The 20,746-nt window shown below is 41.8% G+C and overlaps 2 protein-coding genes across 4 annotated transcripts in view; one reads left to right on the top strand and one right to left on the bottom strand.

Annotated features, from left to right (window-relative positions):
• plxdc2b (plexin domain containing 2b) overlaps window positions 1-4,547 on the top strand; it is an 85,169-nt gene extending 80,622 nt beyond the window's left edge. For all 3 annotated transcript variants that reach the window (XM_044030948.1, XM_044030957.1, XM_044030965.1), the window contains one exon: window positions 600-4,547. In XM_044030948.1, the coding sequence (XP_043886883.1) occupies window positions 600-719 (120 nt within the window). In that variant the 3' untranslated portion in view covers window positions 720-4,547. The remainder of the gene's footprint in view (window positions 1-599) is intronic.
• Window positions 4,548-12,933: 8,386 nt separating this feature from the next.
• Window positions 12,934-14,767, bottom strand: LOC122777892 (lysyl oxidase homolog 4-like; the record flags this gene model as incomplete). Its single annotated transcript, XM_044039443.1, has 3 exons — window positions 12,934-13,152; window positions 13,240-13,547; window positions 14,521-14,767. Coding segments are annotated over 3 exons (774 nt in total), but the record flags the coding sequence as incomplete, so codon positions are not given.
• Window positions 14,768-20,746: the final 5,979 nt, after the last annotated feature.

The raw sequence follows: 20,746 nt of genomic DNA on the forward strand, positions 1-20,746 counted from the left end.
CATGAAGGTTCACTCACAAGCAAAAACAGACTGTAACCACTTGACAAAAGGCTCACCTGCTTAATTTCTGCACCAAAGTCCATAGAGAAAATCATCAATTTTACGTCACAGGACACAACACTTGTTGATGCACTGCTGTCTCTACCAGTAAGTTACAATATTTTATTTTGGAACGTCTGTGTTTTGAGGTCCTTTTCTTTGGATTTCTCTAAATGATAAAAACTTAGCAAACATTGCAGCAGCAGTAGAGCAGAAAAAACTGCAGATTTTTCTCTATGAACTTTGGCGCAGGTTTACAAAGTTCAGTTACAAGCCAAAAAAGGCTGTTGATGATAGAGTGAGATAAAGAGGTAAACATACAGTAGTCTTTAGATGTCATAGACTTAAGAAGATCTTGGTTTTATTAGGTGTGTTAATGGCAACGTTGCATAAGGCACAGTCAGCACTGAATGTGGGTTCAAAATCTGAACTACGACTTTAATTGTGGCAGGTAACAGACAGAGGTGACCTTCAATCATCACGTCTAACCTTGATGACACCATGAGCTTTATTATAAACCTCATCCTCACACACACGTTCTCTCCTGCCTCCCTTTGCAGAGACGTCCAAGCAAGTGGCCGGCCATGAAGTTCCGCCGGGGCTCAGGTCACCCAGCCTACGCTGAAGTGGAGCCGGTGGGCCAGGAGAAGGAGGGCTTCATCGAGTCCGAGCAGTGCTGAGGCAGGAGGGGGCGTCTGCATCCCTGCTGCCCCCCCCCCCCACCCTCCTCTCCTCCTCTTCTGCCTCCTCCACCCATGCTAGACCTCCGCTCTCCTGCTCCACAGGGGACTTTTTTACTCCAGGAGCCTCCAGGATCTGCAGGAGCGCCGTGTACACAATGACTCGTTGAGACTCCCGCACCAGCCCATTGAGCGCTAGATGAGACGGGGAAACAACAGCCGCCGTTACGGGGAATTGAGAAAACCCTGAAAGCTGATGCAAACGCATTGTCCGGCAACCTTTTCAAGAAGGACTTGCCTTGGACGGAGGGAGGGAACGGCATCGACGTCACCAACTCATTTAACGGCTGCTGTCGTGTTGCCATGGAGGGATTGTACAGCCTGACTGCCTTGACTGCTACTGGTGTGTCTGCGAGGAGGAGGGATGGAGGGGGAGGAGAGGGATGGAGGGAGGGAGGGTGAACTACACCACATATATATTTTCTGAAACAATACAGAGTATGTGAACAGAGATTTCCACTTAATTGTTGGTGGGGTTAAACAGTATAGGCCTTTGTATATCCATCAGGTTTTTACGTCTTTCCTTTCATTTTTCTTTCATTCTGTTGTTTTGACGGGGTTTTTTAGGCGCGTGTGTGTCTGAATAGACCATCGGTGTTGCTTTTCAATACGGTAGCAGGCTTAGCTGATTTTTCCCACAGCTCGCTGTTGCACACGCGGCAGTGTCCGTGTGATACGACGCAAGCTGAACTCCTTTCACTGCGATCTCTCACGTCAGAGTAAAAGCTCTGAGCTTTGTGTGGAATTACTTTGACGTTTGGCTGGTTGAATTTTACTGACAATGAAGTGTGAGGTGTTATTTTTGTTCACTGAGAATATGACGGGGTGTCTGCAGGTCCTTAAAAAGCCTTATCATTAATTGTCCAAGAGTTATCCTTTAAATCTTGTTTTTGAAAGCTCCTCAAAATGCCATGGAGATGGTAAACTGGATTTCTACTGTATATTTTTGCAAAGAATTAGGCAAATGTATGAGTTTTTGTAATGTGCATTAACGGTCTAAATTATAAGAACACACACAGAAGTTAAACAAGCACAGAGACAGGAATTGAGGGTAAAAACAGAAAATGAGTATGTCAAGTCTTAAATTTGATCAAAGTGGCCTTGAAAAGGGTCTTTAAAACATCTTAACTTTGGCTTCCTTAAACCTGCAGATACCCTGAATATAAGCGTTTTTTGTTGTTTTTTGAGTAGGTGATGGGCACGCTATCCTTTCATATTGGTGGTTCGGTTGATTTATTTTGTCATTTATAGCATTTTGGTTGTTATTATTTGCCGTGCCATTTCTTTTTCCCTGACTAGGGTTTGCACATCCCCCCCTCCCCATGCACAATTCTTTTTCTTTTCTCATTTGACATGTGGTACTAATGCAAAATTGCAAGACAGGCGCTTGTGAGTGTGAATATATTTTCTACAGTGTAAATGGTTTATGTTAGAGAGTGTGAATCTGTGTGTGTGTGTGTGAGAGAGCGATATCAAAACGAGAGCAGTGTGCAGAAGTGATTGGAGATCCACCTGCTATATGGGTGCATATGTTTGAGCTGGCTCTAGTTGATTCTTACAGATTTGAATCTTGAGGTATCTGCATACAGTTTGTGTGAGCCAGGAAACACACTGGGGTTGAGTTGGAGTTTGTTTTGTTTTTTTTCTTTTTTCTTGATTTTACTTTGTAGCCAGCAGAACCAGATCTGTGTCCATGTTTAACAATTCATGTCTGACTCATCTCTACGATACATACGTGTACATACTGAGGCCAAAACATTTGCAGATTCAGGTAATCCATTGCAAACATTTGTAGGATAGCAGTAATAGTTCTGGGAAACTTTGTTTTTTATGAGTGGCCTTTTGTTTGTGTACTTTTTTTACCTAAATGTGAATATTGTTCCAATCACGTCCGTCACAGATCAAAACAAAAACGGCAAAATTAATTTCTACTGTAAAATATTCTTTCAAGACAAAAAGTCACGGTTTTACACCAATGATTGTAGTCACATTTTACAGACGCCATCGATCATCATCCTGGAATTCTACTGAAAAATTAAACGTGCAATATTACACCTGTTCCGTTTGAAGATGCACCTCCTCGTATATATTTTGTTTCACATTTGACTTTTTGTCGCCATGCCATTGAGACCAAAGACTAGTCAACGTCTGAGTGCGATATGTTTCCAAGTGTTTACCTCAGTGTCCGCAACTCATTACCCAGCATGCCACAGTGCATATCATGCCAACTGGTGGTATTTGGTTTGGTTTTACTGCCATTTAGTCGTTTCTCTAAATCCCTCACCACCGAGCAATGGTTTTCAGAGAGTAGCACAATTTTCATTCATTCATTCATTCATTCATTCATTCATTCATCTCTACCGCTTTATCCTCCACATGAGGGTCGCGAGGGGGCGCTGGTGCCAATCCCAGCTAACATTGGGTGAAAGGACAGGTCACCAGTCCATCACAGGGTAAGTAGCACAACTTGTTGAGTCTTAAAAAGTTTCGAACCCTCACCGTTGTTTTTGGTCTACCTCCGAAAGCCCCCAGATTCAGTTTGTTTGATTTGAAAAAAAAGTAGTAAAAGCTACTGGAAAAAAAACCCACTTAAAATCATATCATGATATCGCAATGATTAATATTTCACAGAATTTCAAAATAAAAGTATCTGTGTTGATATGCAACGGTGTATAGCTCAGAATAACAATGTATTTGTGATGCAAAATAAATCTGTTACTAAAAATAACCTACAGAAATAACTCCATTATGACCATTATGACATGAAATGGACTGGAGGTCCACATGTGGCCCATGGGCCGTGAGTTTGAGACCTCTGCTCTGTTATGTGTAGAAACTCTTGATAAATTTTCCTCCAATATGAATTTAAAGTGAGTTCATGGCGTTTCTTTAGAACAGGGAGCTTGGCAAGCATAGCAACAGTAACTAAGGAGGCCGTGGCTTGCATCTCCTATCTAATTCTGTGATATAAATGCGATGTGAGACTCTCATTAGCACATGAGCTACACACCCAAAGATGCAGCACAGTCTCCACGTATGAAAACCAAACAAATGACTCACTGGCTGCGTTTAAATCCTTCTGTCATAAGTACATTTCTCTTGTGGTCTCATTGGTGTCGGCTTGAAGGAGAAAACAAACCCTTTTGCTTTTTATGACTCGTCGTAACTTCCCTGCAGGATCCAGGAGACAGCAGGAGGTTTAGTGTAACAGGCTAATGGCTTCAACACACCTTCAGATACTCTTTTCTAACAGTCGTGTCAGGAGGAGAAACGCTCTCTGTGATTGTTTGGGACACCTGCTTGTCGTCTTGCTGCCACCTGAAAACTGCAAGTGTTACTATAACCACTCTGAGAAAAGTGGCTGATGGTCTGATTGTTTGCGACGAGCATTGAAAACCCTTTAACTGCTCCACTGGAACTCCATTAATCGCTGTCACCTACGTCGCCAACAAGTTATTTCAGATGATGAAAAGCAGCGTGGTGGTGGTGTTGCTGTGTGCTGTTTTGATTGATAAATGACATGTTCTTCATTCTCCGACTCACAGTTTGGGTTGAATGACGACCGTCAGAGTGGAGTGTGAATAAATTACTATATGACTTTTTCTTTCAGCCGCAATCTTGTTTTTCCTTTTGTCTGTCTGTTTCTTATGTTATCACGACACTTCATAGCACACAACTTGATCACACAGTATCATGGCTGTCTGTAATTTCTGTAACTACTGTTGTTTTGATCACATTTAAAACAATAAACAGTGTTGTTAAAAACTTGCACTTGTGCAAGAAACGTCTTTGTGTTTGAGTGTAACAAATAGTTACTCCTGTCATACTCAAAATGGGGCTTAAACGATGAATTAAGTATTAAAATAAGCACTAACTATTTTGATAATGGGTGATTTTTCAGATTTTATCTTCTGTAATTTCGTGTCTTTTTACTCTCCAATCATTGCTTGGTTTTTTTTCTTATTCACCTGAATGCTAGTGGTTTTTGTGTTTTTTTTTCCAATTAATCCTGATGTGAAACATTACTTACATTACTTACATTACTTACATTACTTAAACATTATTTAACCTAATTTTGAAATTCAAGACACCTGAACTGTTCCTATAACTGCAGCTGTTTGTAGGTCTTCAGTCATAGGACATGATGAGATAAGTAGCAGCCAGTTCAAAATGTTAAAATCTCATCGTTGCAGTAAATGAGTGAAGAAATGTGAAAAAAATGTTTTTATTGAGAACTTTATATCAGTCCATATCAACAAAGATACTTTTATATTTAAATTCTACCACAGCTCATGAGGCACCCTAACTCTTTTATAAGATGAGGTGGAAAGGACATCCAGTCCAGCAGGTGGCAGCATTTCCTACAGGTGGTGGTTTTTTTTCTCTGTTTTATCAAAAAATGTTTTGAAATAACAACAATTTTAGGTGCCATTTTTCTTTTATTTGTCCAGCGAGGACTTGAACATTGATTAATTACAGGTGGAGCTGCACCTGCACAAAGACACACTGATTTAAAAGCCTTTGTGTACTTTCCATGACTTGGTACATTCCACTCCTCCCCTCTGGGTCGATCGATTTGGAATGTTCCACTTCCTTTGTCGGAGGCGGAGCTTCTTCTCTACGCAGAGACAGAGGAGGAGGAGCAGCGGGAACAAACATGTGGTAACTGCAACTTAAAAATGATCCACACATTTCTTAGATTCTCTGTTGACTCTCTGTTCACACCTGCTGTTTACATCCAATCACAGGTGTTTAGATTACACCTGCTACTGCTAATGTGACGTCACTGCTCCACAGCAAACACAAGATCACGTCTAACCATGTATGCTTGTGTTTTCAAAAAACGGGCTTAGTGTCAAATATATAATTATATAGGATGACGTCATACTGTCCAAAAATATCATAGTATAATGTCAACAAAAAGTGAAAATATGAACTTGCTAAAAGTGTCCCAGTATAGTATGTCGTCATAAAAACATGTATATTATTTAGTAAACTGTCCAATTATAAACTGTCAAACATGTTAAACAATGTCCAAATATACTATAGTAAAAAAAAAATGTCACTTGACCATTAAAACTGTTAAGAATGAGTATCTAGTCTGGCCAGTAGGGGGCAGGTTAAGAAACTGTTCAGGAGCAGTGGTTTAGTAGAATTTCAAAATAAAAGTGTCCGTGTTGATATGGACCAATATAAAGTTGACAATAAAGAGGTTTTCATGTATTTTCCTCACATTTCTTCACTCATTTACTGCAATAAGCACATTTGAACACTTTAAAGTGGACACTGCTTTGTCTCATCATGTCCTCTGACTGAACACCTACAAACAGCTGCAGTTAAAGGCACAGTTCATGTGTTTTCAAGTGATTCCATTCACAATTAAAGAATTAAATCAAGCTTTCTGATTTTACAGCTTCTTAAATGGCAACATTTTCTGTTTTCTTTGCTCCATAAAAACAAAGAAATCATTCAAACTCAATCATTTTTGCTTTGTGAACAAAAACAACACGTTTGACAACATCATCATTTCCACCTTTAAAAATCAACATTTTAGCACATTTGTGGACCAAACCATCACTCTTTCACCTGTGATTTCATCACCTCACACGGACGTTAACAGCACTTGTCAACAGAGCCTCTGTTCAATGTGTTCACATCATTTTTACATTGTTAACATTGTTAAGTGGCACAACAAGTGGCAACATTCAATCAATAAATAAACCATTAAATAATGACTCAGATGTGTCTCACATTCATTCACATTGGAATAGGACAGACTTCTGGGGGCGAGAAGAGGAAGGAGGCACGGGATGAGATTGAGAATATCAACAACAATGCGTGCGAAACGAAAAAAAAAGAAAGTTCAATGCCAAATGGCTGACAGGTCGTGAATGGTGTGTGTTTGATCACAAACATGTCGTCATGTTTTGTAAGGACTGCCTCATGTATGTACGCAAAAGACAAAAACACAAAACAAACAATTTTGTGGTGGGAACTAATAATTTTAAAGTCGAGGCTGTAAAGGACCTTGAGAGTGCCCGGAGTCATCAGGAGAGCCTAAGGATTAAATCCACCAAAACAGTTTGTATTGAAGAGAGCCTTGCTGGGAGAAGCCTTTCTTTATTAAAAATGTTGAGTAAGTGAATTAACATTAACATTTCTATTTACATGTTTCAGAATCAGTGCATTTAATACGATACAGAGTGACATACATGCTTCCACAGACACAGATGGAACTTAACAAAAAGATAATGATATGATATGATAATTCATTGTTGTCAGCCTGAATGGCTCACACCATCAGAAGGAGTCTTAGATCTCAGAGGTTGTGAGTTCAACTCTTGCAATCAACTGAACTTCTGCCAACTTTAGAACTTCAGACCAACATAAGACTTTAAAAATACCAGCAACTTGTTGTTCTACAGGTCAGTAAGAATAGCTTGTGCTGGAAGAATAAGACTTGTATGTCAAAGGTTATGAGTTCAAGTCTTAAGAACTGTTAGAGTGCGATGTTCAAAGTAAACAGTCAAAAGCTCTAAGAGAACCTGAAGAAGAGAAGTTGCAGGTAGCTCAGTGGACAAAAATGCTGCTCTGAAGTCCGGAGCTCATAGGTTCAGTTCTTGTGAGGACCAGGATATTTTAAAGGTCAACATCCAAAGTGAAGATTGAAAGGAGATCGAAAGTCCTAATTACAGTAAGAATTGGTGGTGCAGTGTTTTTGTTCACAACCATGGGAATGTGTGAGTTACAAGGTGACCGGTTGCAAGAGGTGAGGTTGGAGCAGGGGCAGGGCAGGTAGTAAGCAGTGAGGAGAGGAGGGGCAGGGCAGGTAGCAAGACGTGAGGCGGGGCAGGGAAGGGTCAGAGGTCAAATACTTTATATTACACTGTGCAGCAAAAGGTAAAACACTTAAGTTCTTCATAAGACTTGAACTGACAACCTAGACATACAAGTCCTGTTCTTCCAGCAGGAGCTATTCCCACTGAGCTGCAGGACTATACGTTGCTGACAGTAAGAGTTGAACACACAACCTCAGAGACACAAGCCATCTTCTGATGGACTGAGATATTTGTGCTGATGATCTCTTGGTGTTTCTTAAGTCTCTCATCCATTATTATTTTAAATTCGGCAGTTGATAGAATCTGCAAGATGGCAAGGTAGGATCCACAACAGCGGGGTTGTCCGAGTCCAGCAGTTGACAGGTTCTGGTCCACAACCACAGGACTACTCAAAGAACATTAATTATTCAGGAGGTTTTGACTGGTAGTATTGAAAATAGGGTTATAAAATGTGGTCGTCATTTCTGTCTCAGTCTCATAATCGGGTGACATACTATACTATGACTTTTTTTGGTGATTTTGGACGACATATTATACTATGACTTTTTTAGGTGATTTTGGACGACAAACTATACTATGGCAAGACGGTACAGCTACACACACACACACACACTCACACATTTTCCCATAAGGCAAACATGTCTGTGACTTGTTTGTGACCTCACCACAGACCAATCAGCTAACCATTTTCCCCTCATCACAAACCAACACAGGACTACTGCATGAGCTGCAAGTGCAAGTTTTTCATTCGACTGTATCACAACGCTCGTTTCTGTTCATGCTGAAACTCCTTTAAAGGGCAATAAAATGCAGATGATCCAGTGGCGCGCCGTCCATAGAGGGCGCTACCAGTCTCACAATAATTTATACAAAACATGGACAATTTAAATAAACAGGCAAATAAACTCTTTACCATAGACTCTCGCTATAGTGACACATGTGACACAAATGATCCAATTTCTTAATGTTTTTCATGGCCCCATTTGGTCCAACCAAACGCCCGGTTCTGGTCCCCGACCCAGGGTTTGCAAAACCTTTTTTTTTTATACAATTTTAGTATGAATGTTATATGTTCTACAGCACTCTGCTAATCAAACAGTGCATCCAGCACTTGTTGTTGAGTCAAGAGAACAGAGGCTAATGACAGGGAGTGCACCCGCCTCTTACTCACTGTTTGTGTGTTATTGTTCTCACACTATACTCACTGGCGTTACTCCTTGTTTTAATGTTGAAAAACAAATACCCGTGTACATTTTAAAACTACATTTTTGTTAAAAAAATAAAAATAAAAATAAAAGATTAGGGTGCAATTCAAACATTTTCATTGAAAACAAACGTCTTTGTACAACGTATGGGTTGTTCTTGCCACAAGGACACTGTGTTTAATGTAACAGTAGGGCACAGTATCTTTCAGATATTAGGAAACAGTTTATCAGGGTTTAAAGTTTAGTTTGATGTAAAATATTCCCATGTATAGCTGTTAAAAGTAAAGGATTATACATGATTTCTCATCCAGGGATTATTTTAAGATACTGTGAAATATTTTTGTTTACTTTGAATTGAAAAGAATCTTACCAGACTACGACAGTGAGCAGGAAAAAAAAATCACTATGATTCAACTTAGTTTTTTAGCTGGCTTCCACAGTCTGCTCCAAACCACAGAAGCAGCCACTGGCATGCATGTAGAAATTAAAAGATGGGATGATAAATTAGAGAGAGAAGGTCATTGAGGAGGATCACACAGACATCAGACAGGAAAACCACACTCGGACAAAATGTCACCCAAAAGCCTAGAAATGATACCCTGGTCATAAGAGAATTTCGGCTGAAACATAATTAAACATAAAAAGCTGGTTAAGTCCCCAAATCACTACGGTGACAGAGGAAGACAGACAGCTGCTGACACAGCGGGCCGCGCTGCTAACTGCTGCTGTAATTGGACATATTTCACCAGCACAAGCGAAAATGTGGCTCAACTGACTGCTGCTGCTCCGGCGCTCTCTCACCATCTCCTCGTTGTCTTCTCATTCTCTTCCCTCCTCATGCACTAAGTCTGTCTTACTCTCTTTCTTTCTCCCTCCCTCCCTCCCTCTCTCTCTCTCTCTCGCTCGCACACACAGCTATAATTGGGGGTGTCAGCAGAAACCCAGAAGAGCCTTGGTTCCCGACCAACCTGTAATTACAGCATCTTCAGAGTCTCCTCCAAGAGACACAGCGAGCTGAGAGACATGGCATGATCTGGGATTTCTAAGAATGGAATGGAGAGACTCGGAGCAAGGTGGAGAAACGAGGGCACTGCCACTGGCTAAATTTGGTCAAACCGTGCAACACAGTCCTTGTGCAGTACATGTCCCATGAAGATGGTCCATGACTTCACATTTTCACTAAACATCTTCACTTCACATTCTGTAATCATAACGTTATGAGCCATTTCAGTCAGCGAGAAATTCCTAAACGTTCCCATAAATCAGGGCTGAGAAACAGAACGGTTATGTTAAGACGCCCCCCCTTTGCAGCGACACTGATGACGTGTCATCGTCACTTTAGAGACAAAAAGCTGTTCAAATACCGACTATATCGCTGCTGGCAGTTAGGACATCAAGGCATGCGTGCGCGACTTCAACCCGTCTGAAGTTAAAAACATGCAGTGAGAGAGAACAGATATGCATCTGTAAGAGATCAAAAACAGGAACCCATTTGGAAACAAACACACCATCGTGGTTCAGGCCGATGTGCGGCTTCGGCGAAAAACACCAGGTCACACTCAGGACAGACGAACCAGGACGAACACTATCACATGCGTCACTCCGGGCCCTACGAGCTGCAGCGTCCCTGTCCTCTATCATATCTTTCCTCTTGGTGAGCTGCCAAATCTACCCATCTAACTCCTCACTCAACGGTTTATTGTATCTCCTCTCCTGTGCACTGAATGATAAATCTCTCCGATAATAGAAATTCACACAGAGGCATGAGAACGTCAACACCTGCAATGCAGGGGAAGACTGGCTCTAATAAATGATCCTTTACAGACTGTGTACAGTCAGGCCAGCTCCGGTGAAGGACCTTTTATTGCTGAAGATATGACACCCGGTGATGTCCTCCTCCAAGAATAGGATCCAGTTATGGCTTTACTGTGTTCCCAATAACGCACAGAGTTCAATGGTGATAGCTTAATTCAAGGGCAACACAGCAAATACTTTCTGCGAGTCTGAGTGTACACCGAGGAGGGGGACAATTTGTAAAGTTAATAAAAAGTTTGGAAGGTCCATAAATCAACTGTTACAGCATTTCAGTAGCACGAGGAATCTAGCACCAAGAGTGCACAGCAGATGTTGTGGTCTGTCGTCAGTTGAGTCAGAGTTAACGCAGGCCGGGAGAGGAAAGGAATAGCTAAACTGTGAATCACCTAGAGCAGGCAGCTCTCCAGGAGCGACAAGCAAATGGTTCCTCTCCCCTTTCCACTGAGGACAGCCAATGGTCAAAGACTGTTCAGGCTTATAATAGCACTGGAGTAATTCTGTGCTAATGTGTGGTCCTCCTGTGGTGTACGAGTAGAGCCTTCCCCAAAACCACTGTCCGTGTTTTTTCTCGCCCTTTATTTAGGAAACGAGTCGAGAGGAACTGTAGATCAGTGTCAAAGGAAACATGGAAATGCAGTGCATTTAATTCTTGGTGTAATAATTCCCAGACAAACGATGACCAGCACAAAACAATTCTGGCGATTTCTTATGTCATGGCTCCTAGATGATGGTCCTACATTCGCTATCATGGTCCAAAGGCAGCCGGTGAACCATTTCTGTGTCAGGAGTGGTTAGCACTCATGCCTTAACAGCAAGAAGGGCCAACAGCAAGGGCCTTTCTGCATGTTCTCCCCTTTGTGAGCGTGGGTTTTCTCCAGGTTCTCTGATTTCCTCTCACAGTCCAAAAAAAATGGGCAGATTTGGGGATTAGGTCAATTAGACACTCTGAATTGACGGTAGGTGTGAGAATGTGAGTGGTTGGTTGACTGGCGATCTGACTAGGGTGTACCCCGTGACCCTCATATGGAGGATAAAGTGGTAGAAGATGGATGTATGATGTATGTTCCACGGAAGCCAAATATTATTAAAAAAAAAAGAATAAAAGAGAATATTGCTCTGTGAAATTCCATCACTGATGGTGCATTGTCTGGATACTATAGCGCACAGACACACTATTAGAATAAATATGATGGGATGCATTTGGCCTCTAGTAAACACTACAATCCCCTTGCACAGATCCTCATCCCACTCTCCAGTTGCTAACTGTCACACACACAGTATCTATGGGACAGTTAAAGTACAATCAGCGCTTGATATTGCACCTCGGCAATGGAATCTAAAAGTTAAAGTGGGGCCGTTTGTCTGAGAGCTGCGGGCCGACGATAGCATCAGAAAGACACAGGGAGTGAGGGTGAGAAAGAGGCAATGATGGTGAGAGGAAGGGCAGCAGGAAAGGGACAGGGATCGCTTTATCATCATCCAGAGACGGACGAACAGAGGGGAGTAAAGAGGGACACGGAGACGGAGCTGAAGAAAGAAGATAAGGCAAAGGAAAGACTTTAATTCCAAGTGGCTGTAACAGGGGACTCGCATGTGGAGGCATCAACTGAAACACTTCTCATACACAGTGAATGTGGCACAGCCAAGTGCTTCCTAACTGCATTGTGGGTCTATTGTGTTGCTTTGCATTTCTGATTAATATTCAGCTTATCAAGCAGCACTACACCGTCCACAATCACCGTATTACTGGTGATTGTTGTTGGCCGGAATGCACCTGATGCATATGGCAGACATTATAGCACCAATTGTCATCAATTGAGCAGTATTAGCAACTGTTGCTACAAAGTCCATCATGATAGACACTAATTTGTTAAATTCCAGTAGTTTCCTCCAGCTTTAAGCATCAGACCCGCCAACATCGACATCGTAAAAATGACACTTACGGCACCTTTTCGGTTTTGGTACCTCCTCAATGTGAGCAGGGTCATCATAGCACAGACACACAAACATGTGACGTGCAAATCAGTTCTTTTCAGTGTACTGAATCATTAGAATCAGTCAATTAAAAAGATTTGTTCACCGAATCATTCAATACTTCCTGAACAGGGTTGTGATTCAGCTCATGATTAACTCCTTAAATGCTGATATTTTAGAAATGTCCTCGCTAAATGTTGGAGATTAGCACGTTTATTCGCCTTTCTGATGTGGTTTTGTTTGCTTCAGAATGCGTTTCTATTCATTCAACATGTGGTTCAGCAGGCCACCCCAGTCAACAGCCAAATACCGGATTCATACTCACTTGTATGTCTTAACGTTGTGTTGAATAGCCTCTGGAAAGCCAAGCATCCCACACACGACGCGGCTGCTGTTGAGACTCCAACCCATGTCACAAATCTGCCTCCATCTCCCAGCGTGCTTCACTTCCACCACACCCTCTGTGACCAGGGTTTTCTTCTTGGTAGCCATGAGGATTGGACGGAGTCGGACTTCCTCGATTTGCACCTTACTGTTACCCTGGGTGGTGGGGAAAATACAGCACATCTACTATTAAACGTCTGTCCAAGAATAACACAGCCATGTATCATTGGCCAACAGCTTTACCTGGTAGAGATGGTGGTGTCTTTGGAACCTGGGGACCTCATTTGTATGTCCATTTCCATTATATCCATATCCTGGATGCCTGCGAGTGGCTACGAGGCCCTGCCACTGAGGTGCAGGGCTGCCGTTGGGCCTGTTGGCAGTGGTGTGGCTGGGTCTACTAGCTGTCTGATCCAGCCTGCGCTGCGACGTGCACACCACCCCCAAGTCTTCAGAGTGTTTACAGTCATTCACCCCCCAACCATTGTGCTTGCAGTCCTTCAAAGACTTCTCTGAGCCGTCACAACGTACATTATCCATCCAGATCGGGCCTAAGAAGGAATAAACCATTTGTTAATTCACTGATTGTAAATTTTATTGATCCTTCGATAGACAGTCTTGACAATGCACTCGGGTCCAAATCAGTTCCTGAAGACCTTTAACACTTGACTTTTACTGGCATGCTAATTAAGGGTTGGCACCGTAGTGTTTAGCAGTTGATACACCATATTTTAAGCAGGGTGATGTAGCTCGTACTCCTACAACCCATTCAACCTTCTCTTTAATTTGGATTTAAAAGCAGCAGTAAAGAATGTCCATAAACCACGACAACTCTGGCAACGTGAATGCTTTCATTATTGTGAAACAAATGGGCCTTTTGGGTCCATAATTTTGCCCTGCCGGGCAACCTTAACAAGATGTAGCCTTCAATCTTACAGGTTATCTTTGTCACTTTATGATTTTAGTTATTTTGGATGTCTTATTTGGTGGTCTTTTCATGAAAACCGTGCACACAGTAGCATGGAAGCTTGGGAGGCGATAGAGTTGGGAGGTCTCAGTCATATCTACCACTGAATCTCTTCAATCTCCAAAATATTTGAGGCACTGACACAATGTTACCAAGAGTGCCATCCTCTGCTTTTTATTTCATAAAAAACTACACCTAATTAAGTTACAGTATCTTATGTTTTCTCAAAATAAGACGCTGTTCTCTCCGTTTGTGTCACTTTCAAATCCACTGACCAAAATCAAGTCGTTGATCCACTGCTGCCTCCATCAGTAACTTCAAATGTGCTATTTTGTGACTTTGGTGTTTGAAAATATGTGTCCAGGTTTAACTACATGACACAAATGTACCATAAAAGGAAGCAGCAGAACAGGAGCTCCTGTATCCTCGCGAGCTTAAAACACTGCATTTTTAAATGGACTTTGGTGTGAGAAGTTTACAAACTTGAGTTTCCAGTCTGACAAACATATTCTTAAGATAGAATTTTATCGTTTTGCAGAAGCTGGCAGAGCTCTCACCTTCTCCTTCTCCATACTTTGCACTGTGCGCCCACGTGATGCCACCCTGGAAGCCCAGCTCGCGACACACCACGTTGGCCAGTTTGATGTTGACCTCGTCGTCGCACACGGTTCCCCAGGTGTTGTTGTGGAGCACCTCCACGCGGCCCTCGTACAACTCCCGCGGGAAGTTGCCCGCCAGGCGCACTTTGGCGGCGGGCGCGCGAGCCGACCTGCGCTGGGAGGACGAGCTCCGGCGAGGTTCAGCGCGAGCGAGGCAGCAGAGGGAGAGCAGGAGGAGGAGGGCGAGGAGGGGGAAGCTGACACTGAGGACGCGGGTCATCGTGACTGGAGGAGGAGGCCTGCAGGTAAGGATGAGACACGTTTTGTGGCAGAAAGAAACTGTGTATAGGCCAGTGGTCAGCAATTGGTGGTCCGTGGGCCAAAACTGGCCCGCCAGAAAAAAAAATCCGAGCTTTTATTCTGAAAATATATGAAATCAAGTAGATTATGGTAATTGACAGTGAACCTAAACTAAAATGTTTGGTTTGGAAATGAACCACTTTTGTGTGCATGAATAATATGTGTCTATGCATTTGAATGTGTCGCTGTGTGTGTGGTGACATTGTTGTGTTTAATTTTATGTTTCAAAAGTGAAGTTGTAGTGATCGGTTGACATATAATACACTACGTTGTTATGTCATATATGTTTTTACCTAATAAGTACATACCCTATTTTATTGTCTGGTGTTAAATTGACCAGTACAGTCATTCAATTTTCTCTGCGTCCTGAGACTAAAGTAAGGTGGGAGTCCTCTTCTAAACAAGTCAGCCACAGACCAACGGTGACATCCTCTGGACAAAAGTATTCAGGTAGTCTAGTCAGTGGCAGAATTCATCCATTGTTGCCAAGAAACAAATGGAAGCTGATAACATGTGATAGCCACAGCCAGAGAGACACTTGACGTATTTCAGCGCCTAACCTCACGCTGCAGCATAAATCAGTGCAGTGATGGTGTACCGTGGAAGCCAAAACGTATATAATGAATACCTTTCTCTCATGTCAACCGTATCATTTCACCCGCAAATAAATGTTTACGTAAATAAATGTTACTTTTTGACTTTTTGGAAAAGTCACCAGACACCATGAAGCAGGTTGTAACAGCAGGTTTACAAGTGTCAGCGGTAATTTAGAGACAGGCGCCGTAGCACTGCAGGACACGTGACGACACCGAGCTCAAACTACACACAATCTCTCAAAAACAAAACAAAACTTCCTGGCAACAAGCAGGTACAGTGTAAACAACTCCGCAAAAGCCTTAAATTTGACATCTGCTGTGGATGCTTAATGCAGTGTCACAACCAAAAATCAAACACATTTTCTTTTTTGTACTTGTAAAAGTACAGAAAAAAATAAAATGACTCTAATTAAAGTAAAGAGATAATCAACAAATGGGTGTTTCTAGAAAAGCCCTTAAAACACCTGTTAGAGTCAGAGGTAACAATAAAACTAGATTAAAACATCTGAGAAATAAAGTTATATTAGTTATTATAAGGAGAAGGTAAGGTCAACTCACCTGGCAGGCAGCGAATGTTTGCAGTGGAGGACGTCACTGCTTTAAGGAGAGTGACTGAGTGAAGGAGTGTGTCTACTAAATGCTCTCCTTAGTCAATCCTCCCTTCTTCCCTCCTTCTCCCTGTATCCCTCCCTGCCTCCCTCTCTCTCCCTCCTGTGCTCTATTTCCCTCCAGGTCCCTTTTTTTCCTCATAGAAGTGTTAACTTATTTCACATGCTAAAAAAAAAAATGCATGAAAGCAGATTTATTAGGCTGTATTATAACAGTCTAATAAAATCTAAAAATATCATCCGAGTAGCAGCCAGGCTCCCTCCACTGGTGGGAACTTTGTGATTTCACCCTCATTCATACTTGAATTCTGAGATTAAACATGCAACTTGGGTTTGTTCCACACAGATAAGATTGAAGATGGGATTATTTCTCAGCATGAATCATTATTTCATCACAATATACTATGTTTTTTGGAGGCTCTTACTGTAATTGGGCCTCTTTAAAGCTTTTTTACTCTTATAGGCTGAACATATTCCTGCTGCCCTTTTTTTTTAATGAAAACTGGCCCAAACTGACCATTTTTATGTTTTTATTATTATTAATAATACTAATACTAATGATAATAATAATAATAACAATAATAATACATTAGGTTATATTTATCACATTAAACTATATACAAGCTTGTCTCTAATGTTTTAATTACAATTATCTCCATTTTTTTTTTATTTAATGTTCGTTTTCACCCCCGCTTCACGCTGTCGAACATGCACAAGTGTTGCACAAGTTCAGGGTGTGCAAACGTGTGTAAATGTAACCAACAGGAAGGATGCTGGCACCAGAATAGTTTCAAACATCGAGTTTCAAGTGTCCTAAAGAAGCGCTCTGCACCGCAGGGTAGATATTTCCTCGTTGAGATGGCTGCAAACCACAAACTCTAAAATAGGTCCGGCCTCATCGTAGCCATGGTGAACGTGACTTTGAGAATACGCTATACCACCCCGGCCCAGGTTTATGTTACTAAGTGTAACCTGTCATTATGGTCTATAAGGAAATATGAAGATTTAACTCATCAGTGTAGATTCAGATTAAAAAATGAGGCCGTGTTTGTGGGTTTTGTCGCCAGAGTTCTCAGTTCAGGTCTGGAGTTTCTCTAGAGTTTCTGCTCAGGCCTCTCTGAAACGTTTGAAACTTGGTTATTTATTTTTGAGCCATTTCTGGAGGATCTGGGACAAATTTAGCAACATGGAAATGTTTGGCCTCAGGGTGTTGTGTTGATCAACTGTATTTCAGGTTTTAAGCAAACCTCAGTGGGCACCTTTTTAAGGCGGCAGGGGTTATTCATAGACCAGCGGGAGGTAGGAACTGAAACATCAAGCACCGCCGCAAAAAAAAAAACACAAAGAAAAAACACTTTGTATGCAGATTTCCTAAAGGGTGAAAAAAAATTACACGTTAATTAAATTAAACAGTGGAGTCCGAAAGTGGAGTGGTCTCCAGATTTGTGTGTATGAGTGCGTGTGCTCATATATAAACTTTTGAAGCTGTAATTGAGATGTTTGTGTGTGCTAGTAATGGTGCGACTGGGTGGCGAGATGGTGGTCCCTCCCTGGATGGTAAACCCGAACAGGAAGCGCAGACCCCCTATTAGCGGATTCAAATCAGAGGGATCTTCAAGGCCAACAGGGAAAGGAAAAAGAAGCAAGGTAAGAGGGGTTAAAAATATAAATATCATTACTGTGTGTGTGTGTGTGTGTGTCGTCATACCATTATATCTCGTGCATATCAGACTAATCAAACTAGACCAGACAGGTGTCCCAATACATAACATCTCAGTGTGTGTGTGTTGGGTAAGAGAGTCTCTTGAAGGCCTCACAGGACTAAAGAGTATCTGAGCAAAGCAGCTCTCTGTGGCAATGTCCTCCCTCTCTCTCTCCCTCTCTCTCTCTCTCTCTCTCTCTCTCTCTCTCTCTAATTATGCCGACCGAAACGGCTCTGCCCTGAAGCCACAATCTGTGGAGGCATGAAATAAATACACGCTCTCCAACAATAAACAAGTGCCTTTTCAAGCGGCAGCACCTCCTCGCGCTCACCCATGCTGCCGCGCCGTCTCTCCACTCTTCCATAAAGCTTTTACTTTCACAGCGGCTATAGGAGCACATAGGGACACACTGTTCGAGGAGTTGAGACCCAAAGACAAACGCCACCTATGTTCAAACCATTGTCAGATGACTTTACACAATGATGAAACTTACATCCTATAATAAAACTTCAGAGATGGAGATTCAAAATGGCTAAGTTCCCGTTGAGTTGAGGCCGTGGTCCCGATTGACTTTTTTCTTCGTCTTGGGCTATAACAAGTTCCCAAACAAGTTTTGTGTAATTTGGTGCAACTTAATCTTGCCAATATCACATTATTTTGCCAGACCCGACCACCCTGCAAAGTTTTAACGGATCAAAAATGACCGAAATTACACGCTCGGGCTATCTGGAATCCGCTAATCCATTTTTCAGAGGATCTTTTATGTTAAAATTTCATTGTGTATTCCTAAGCACTAGAATAAAACTCTTCCTGTTTGCATTCCGACGTTCTTTAAACAGAGAGCAGGATGATTCATTATGTCTGAATCTAATTCAAACAAATACAAATACAGACGTGTGTCAGTTTCGGGGGAAATTGAACTGAAATTGTGAACCCCTAAAACGCTTTTGGGGTTCAAAACAAGTTTGAAATGTAAAATAACAGATAATAAGATAAATAATAAGCAGAAGCAAAAAATAAGCCATGTGCTTCAGACTTTTCCGATTATTGACATAATTGCGTTGATGATCTGGCTTTATGTTTACTTTTTATATGAATGTAACCAAAATAATGATATTCATTCATTCACAATTAAGCCTGATCAGCTTGACGCTCCATATTACTCAGTATAACAGTGTTTAGGTCTCATGTTGTCCACAGGAAATGATTTGTTTTACGTCAAGACCGACGGAGGCAACGGCAACATTGAGCTCGTGAAATAAAAATGAGGTCATTCAGCAGTTTGATGGAATAAATGCTTCCCGTCCCCATCTGCTGCTGCTGCTGCTGCTGCTGCTGCTGCTGCTGCTGCTGCTGCTGCTTGACAGAGACCGTTTTCAGATGAAGGATGACGTGTGTGTAAATAATGTTACATGGTCTTCCTGAAACAGAGCCATTGTGACATTATTTATCCACCGTGTCCTTCATCTGAAAGAATGACAGAGACAGGAGACAGAATGATAACATCGACAACAAACGACACCAAGAGATACGTGTTTAAGATTTATTAAATGAAATCAAGGCTGTGATTCCTTCAGCAGTGGCTTACCTATTCAAAATAATATTAGGCGTTACAGAAATGGTGACAAAAGTGAGTCGGAAACATTATAAAAACGTTTGTTATCGTCAGGATTTGCACGGCAGCCATTTTGGCTCAGGTCTCAGGTATTTAAACACAGGTGTAAATAATCAAATGAATAATGTCTGACCCACATTTAGCCTCCTCAGTTTCAGGGTTCACGACGATTCGCCGCCACACGCTGTCCTGAATGTTGTTGTGATCGATAACACCTGTGCTTTTCCTGCTGTAACGAGCCAAAATGGCTGCTGTGCAAAGGATCCATTTGGTCATAAAAGGTTGTGGGTTTTTTTTTACGTCTAATAAAAAGTTTGGTAAGCACTAGTGTAGAGGATATGCTGTGTAGATTACAGGACTGAGGGAGCAGGGAAACTTTCACAGAGGTCGATCCACGTTAGATCAAGCCATCTGTACTTAAGTTAGAAATAGCATGAAATGGGGTTACAACTAGGGATGCACCAATAGGAGTATGTTTTACACACTTCGAGTGTTATGTTGTTTAAATGGTTGGTTATAGCTTCACCGCAGACACGTGCTTAACAACTGAACCACATGTCTGTATCAGTAGATTGTCACATGGGTGTCAGATATTAAAAACGGGTATGGAGCCCATTCCCAATTCTGAAACTGACGAATATTGATTCAGCCCGATATCCGTTACTTTAAAGGACTTTAAATGTATTATAAGTTGGTTTTAAAATTCAAAAAGGGAATTAAAATAGTCAAAATCATAGCAGTGGAGGCCGGGAGGGTTTGTAACACAGGATTTCTCTTCCGCTTCGTTATATTTAGCCAAAACTGAGGCCATTTCACGCTCGTTTCCAAAGAGTAAATGTTGATTTTGATGCATCTCGCAGTGGCCTCTCGCATGTATTCGCAGGTGGCATGAGGTCACAGACGCTCTGTGTTCAAAATGTCATCTATGGCAAAACGGTTGCTTTTCCCATACGTCCTGAGCAATGTCAGACATGTTTGTGAGGTTACAGAATAATCCTCAATGCGTCTTTAATGGTAGTCGCACAACTATCTCCTCTAAATGATAGCAGGGTTTGCTGTCACCCGCACATACACACACGGTCTGGTCTGCTTTGATTTACTGCTTTGTGGGTTTAGGCATGAGGAATAATTTTGGGCAATGTCTTGGTTCCTGGAGATCAGCTAAGATGAATGTGAGTGTTTACACATTGTGTAAACTGGTGGTTGACATATTTCATCTTTCAAGTGCAGTGCTGCCACCTTGTGGATGTCAGGAAAAATAGCCATAGCACTGATAGAAGATTCATGTTTTCTCAGTAATAT

This window comes from Solea senegalensis, linkage group LG1 (assembly GCF_019176455.1).
Source record: "Solea senegalensis isolate Sse05_10M linkage group LG1, IFAPA_SoseM_1, whole genome shotgun sequence".
Lineage (NCBI taxonomy): Eukaryota > Metazoa > Chordata > Actinopteri > Pleuronectiformes > Soleidae > Solea > Solea senegalensis.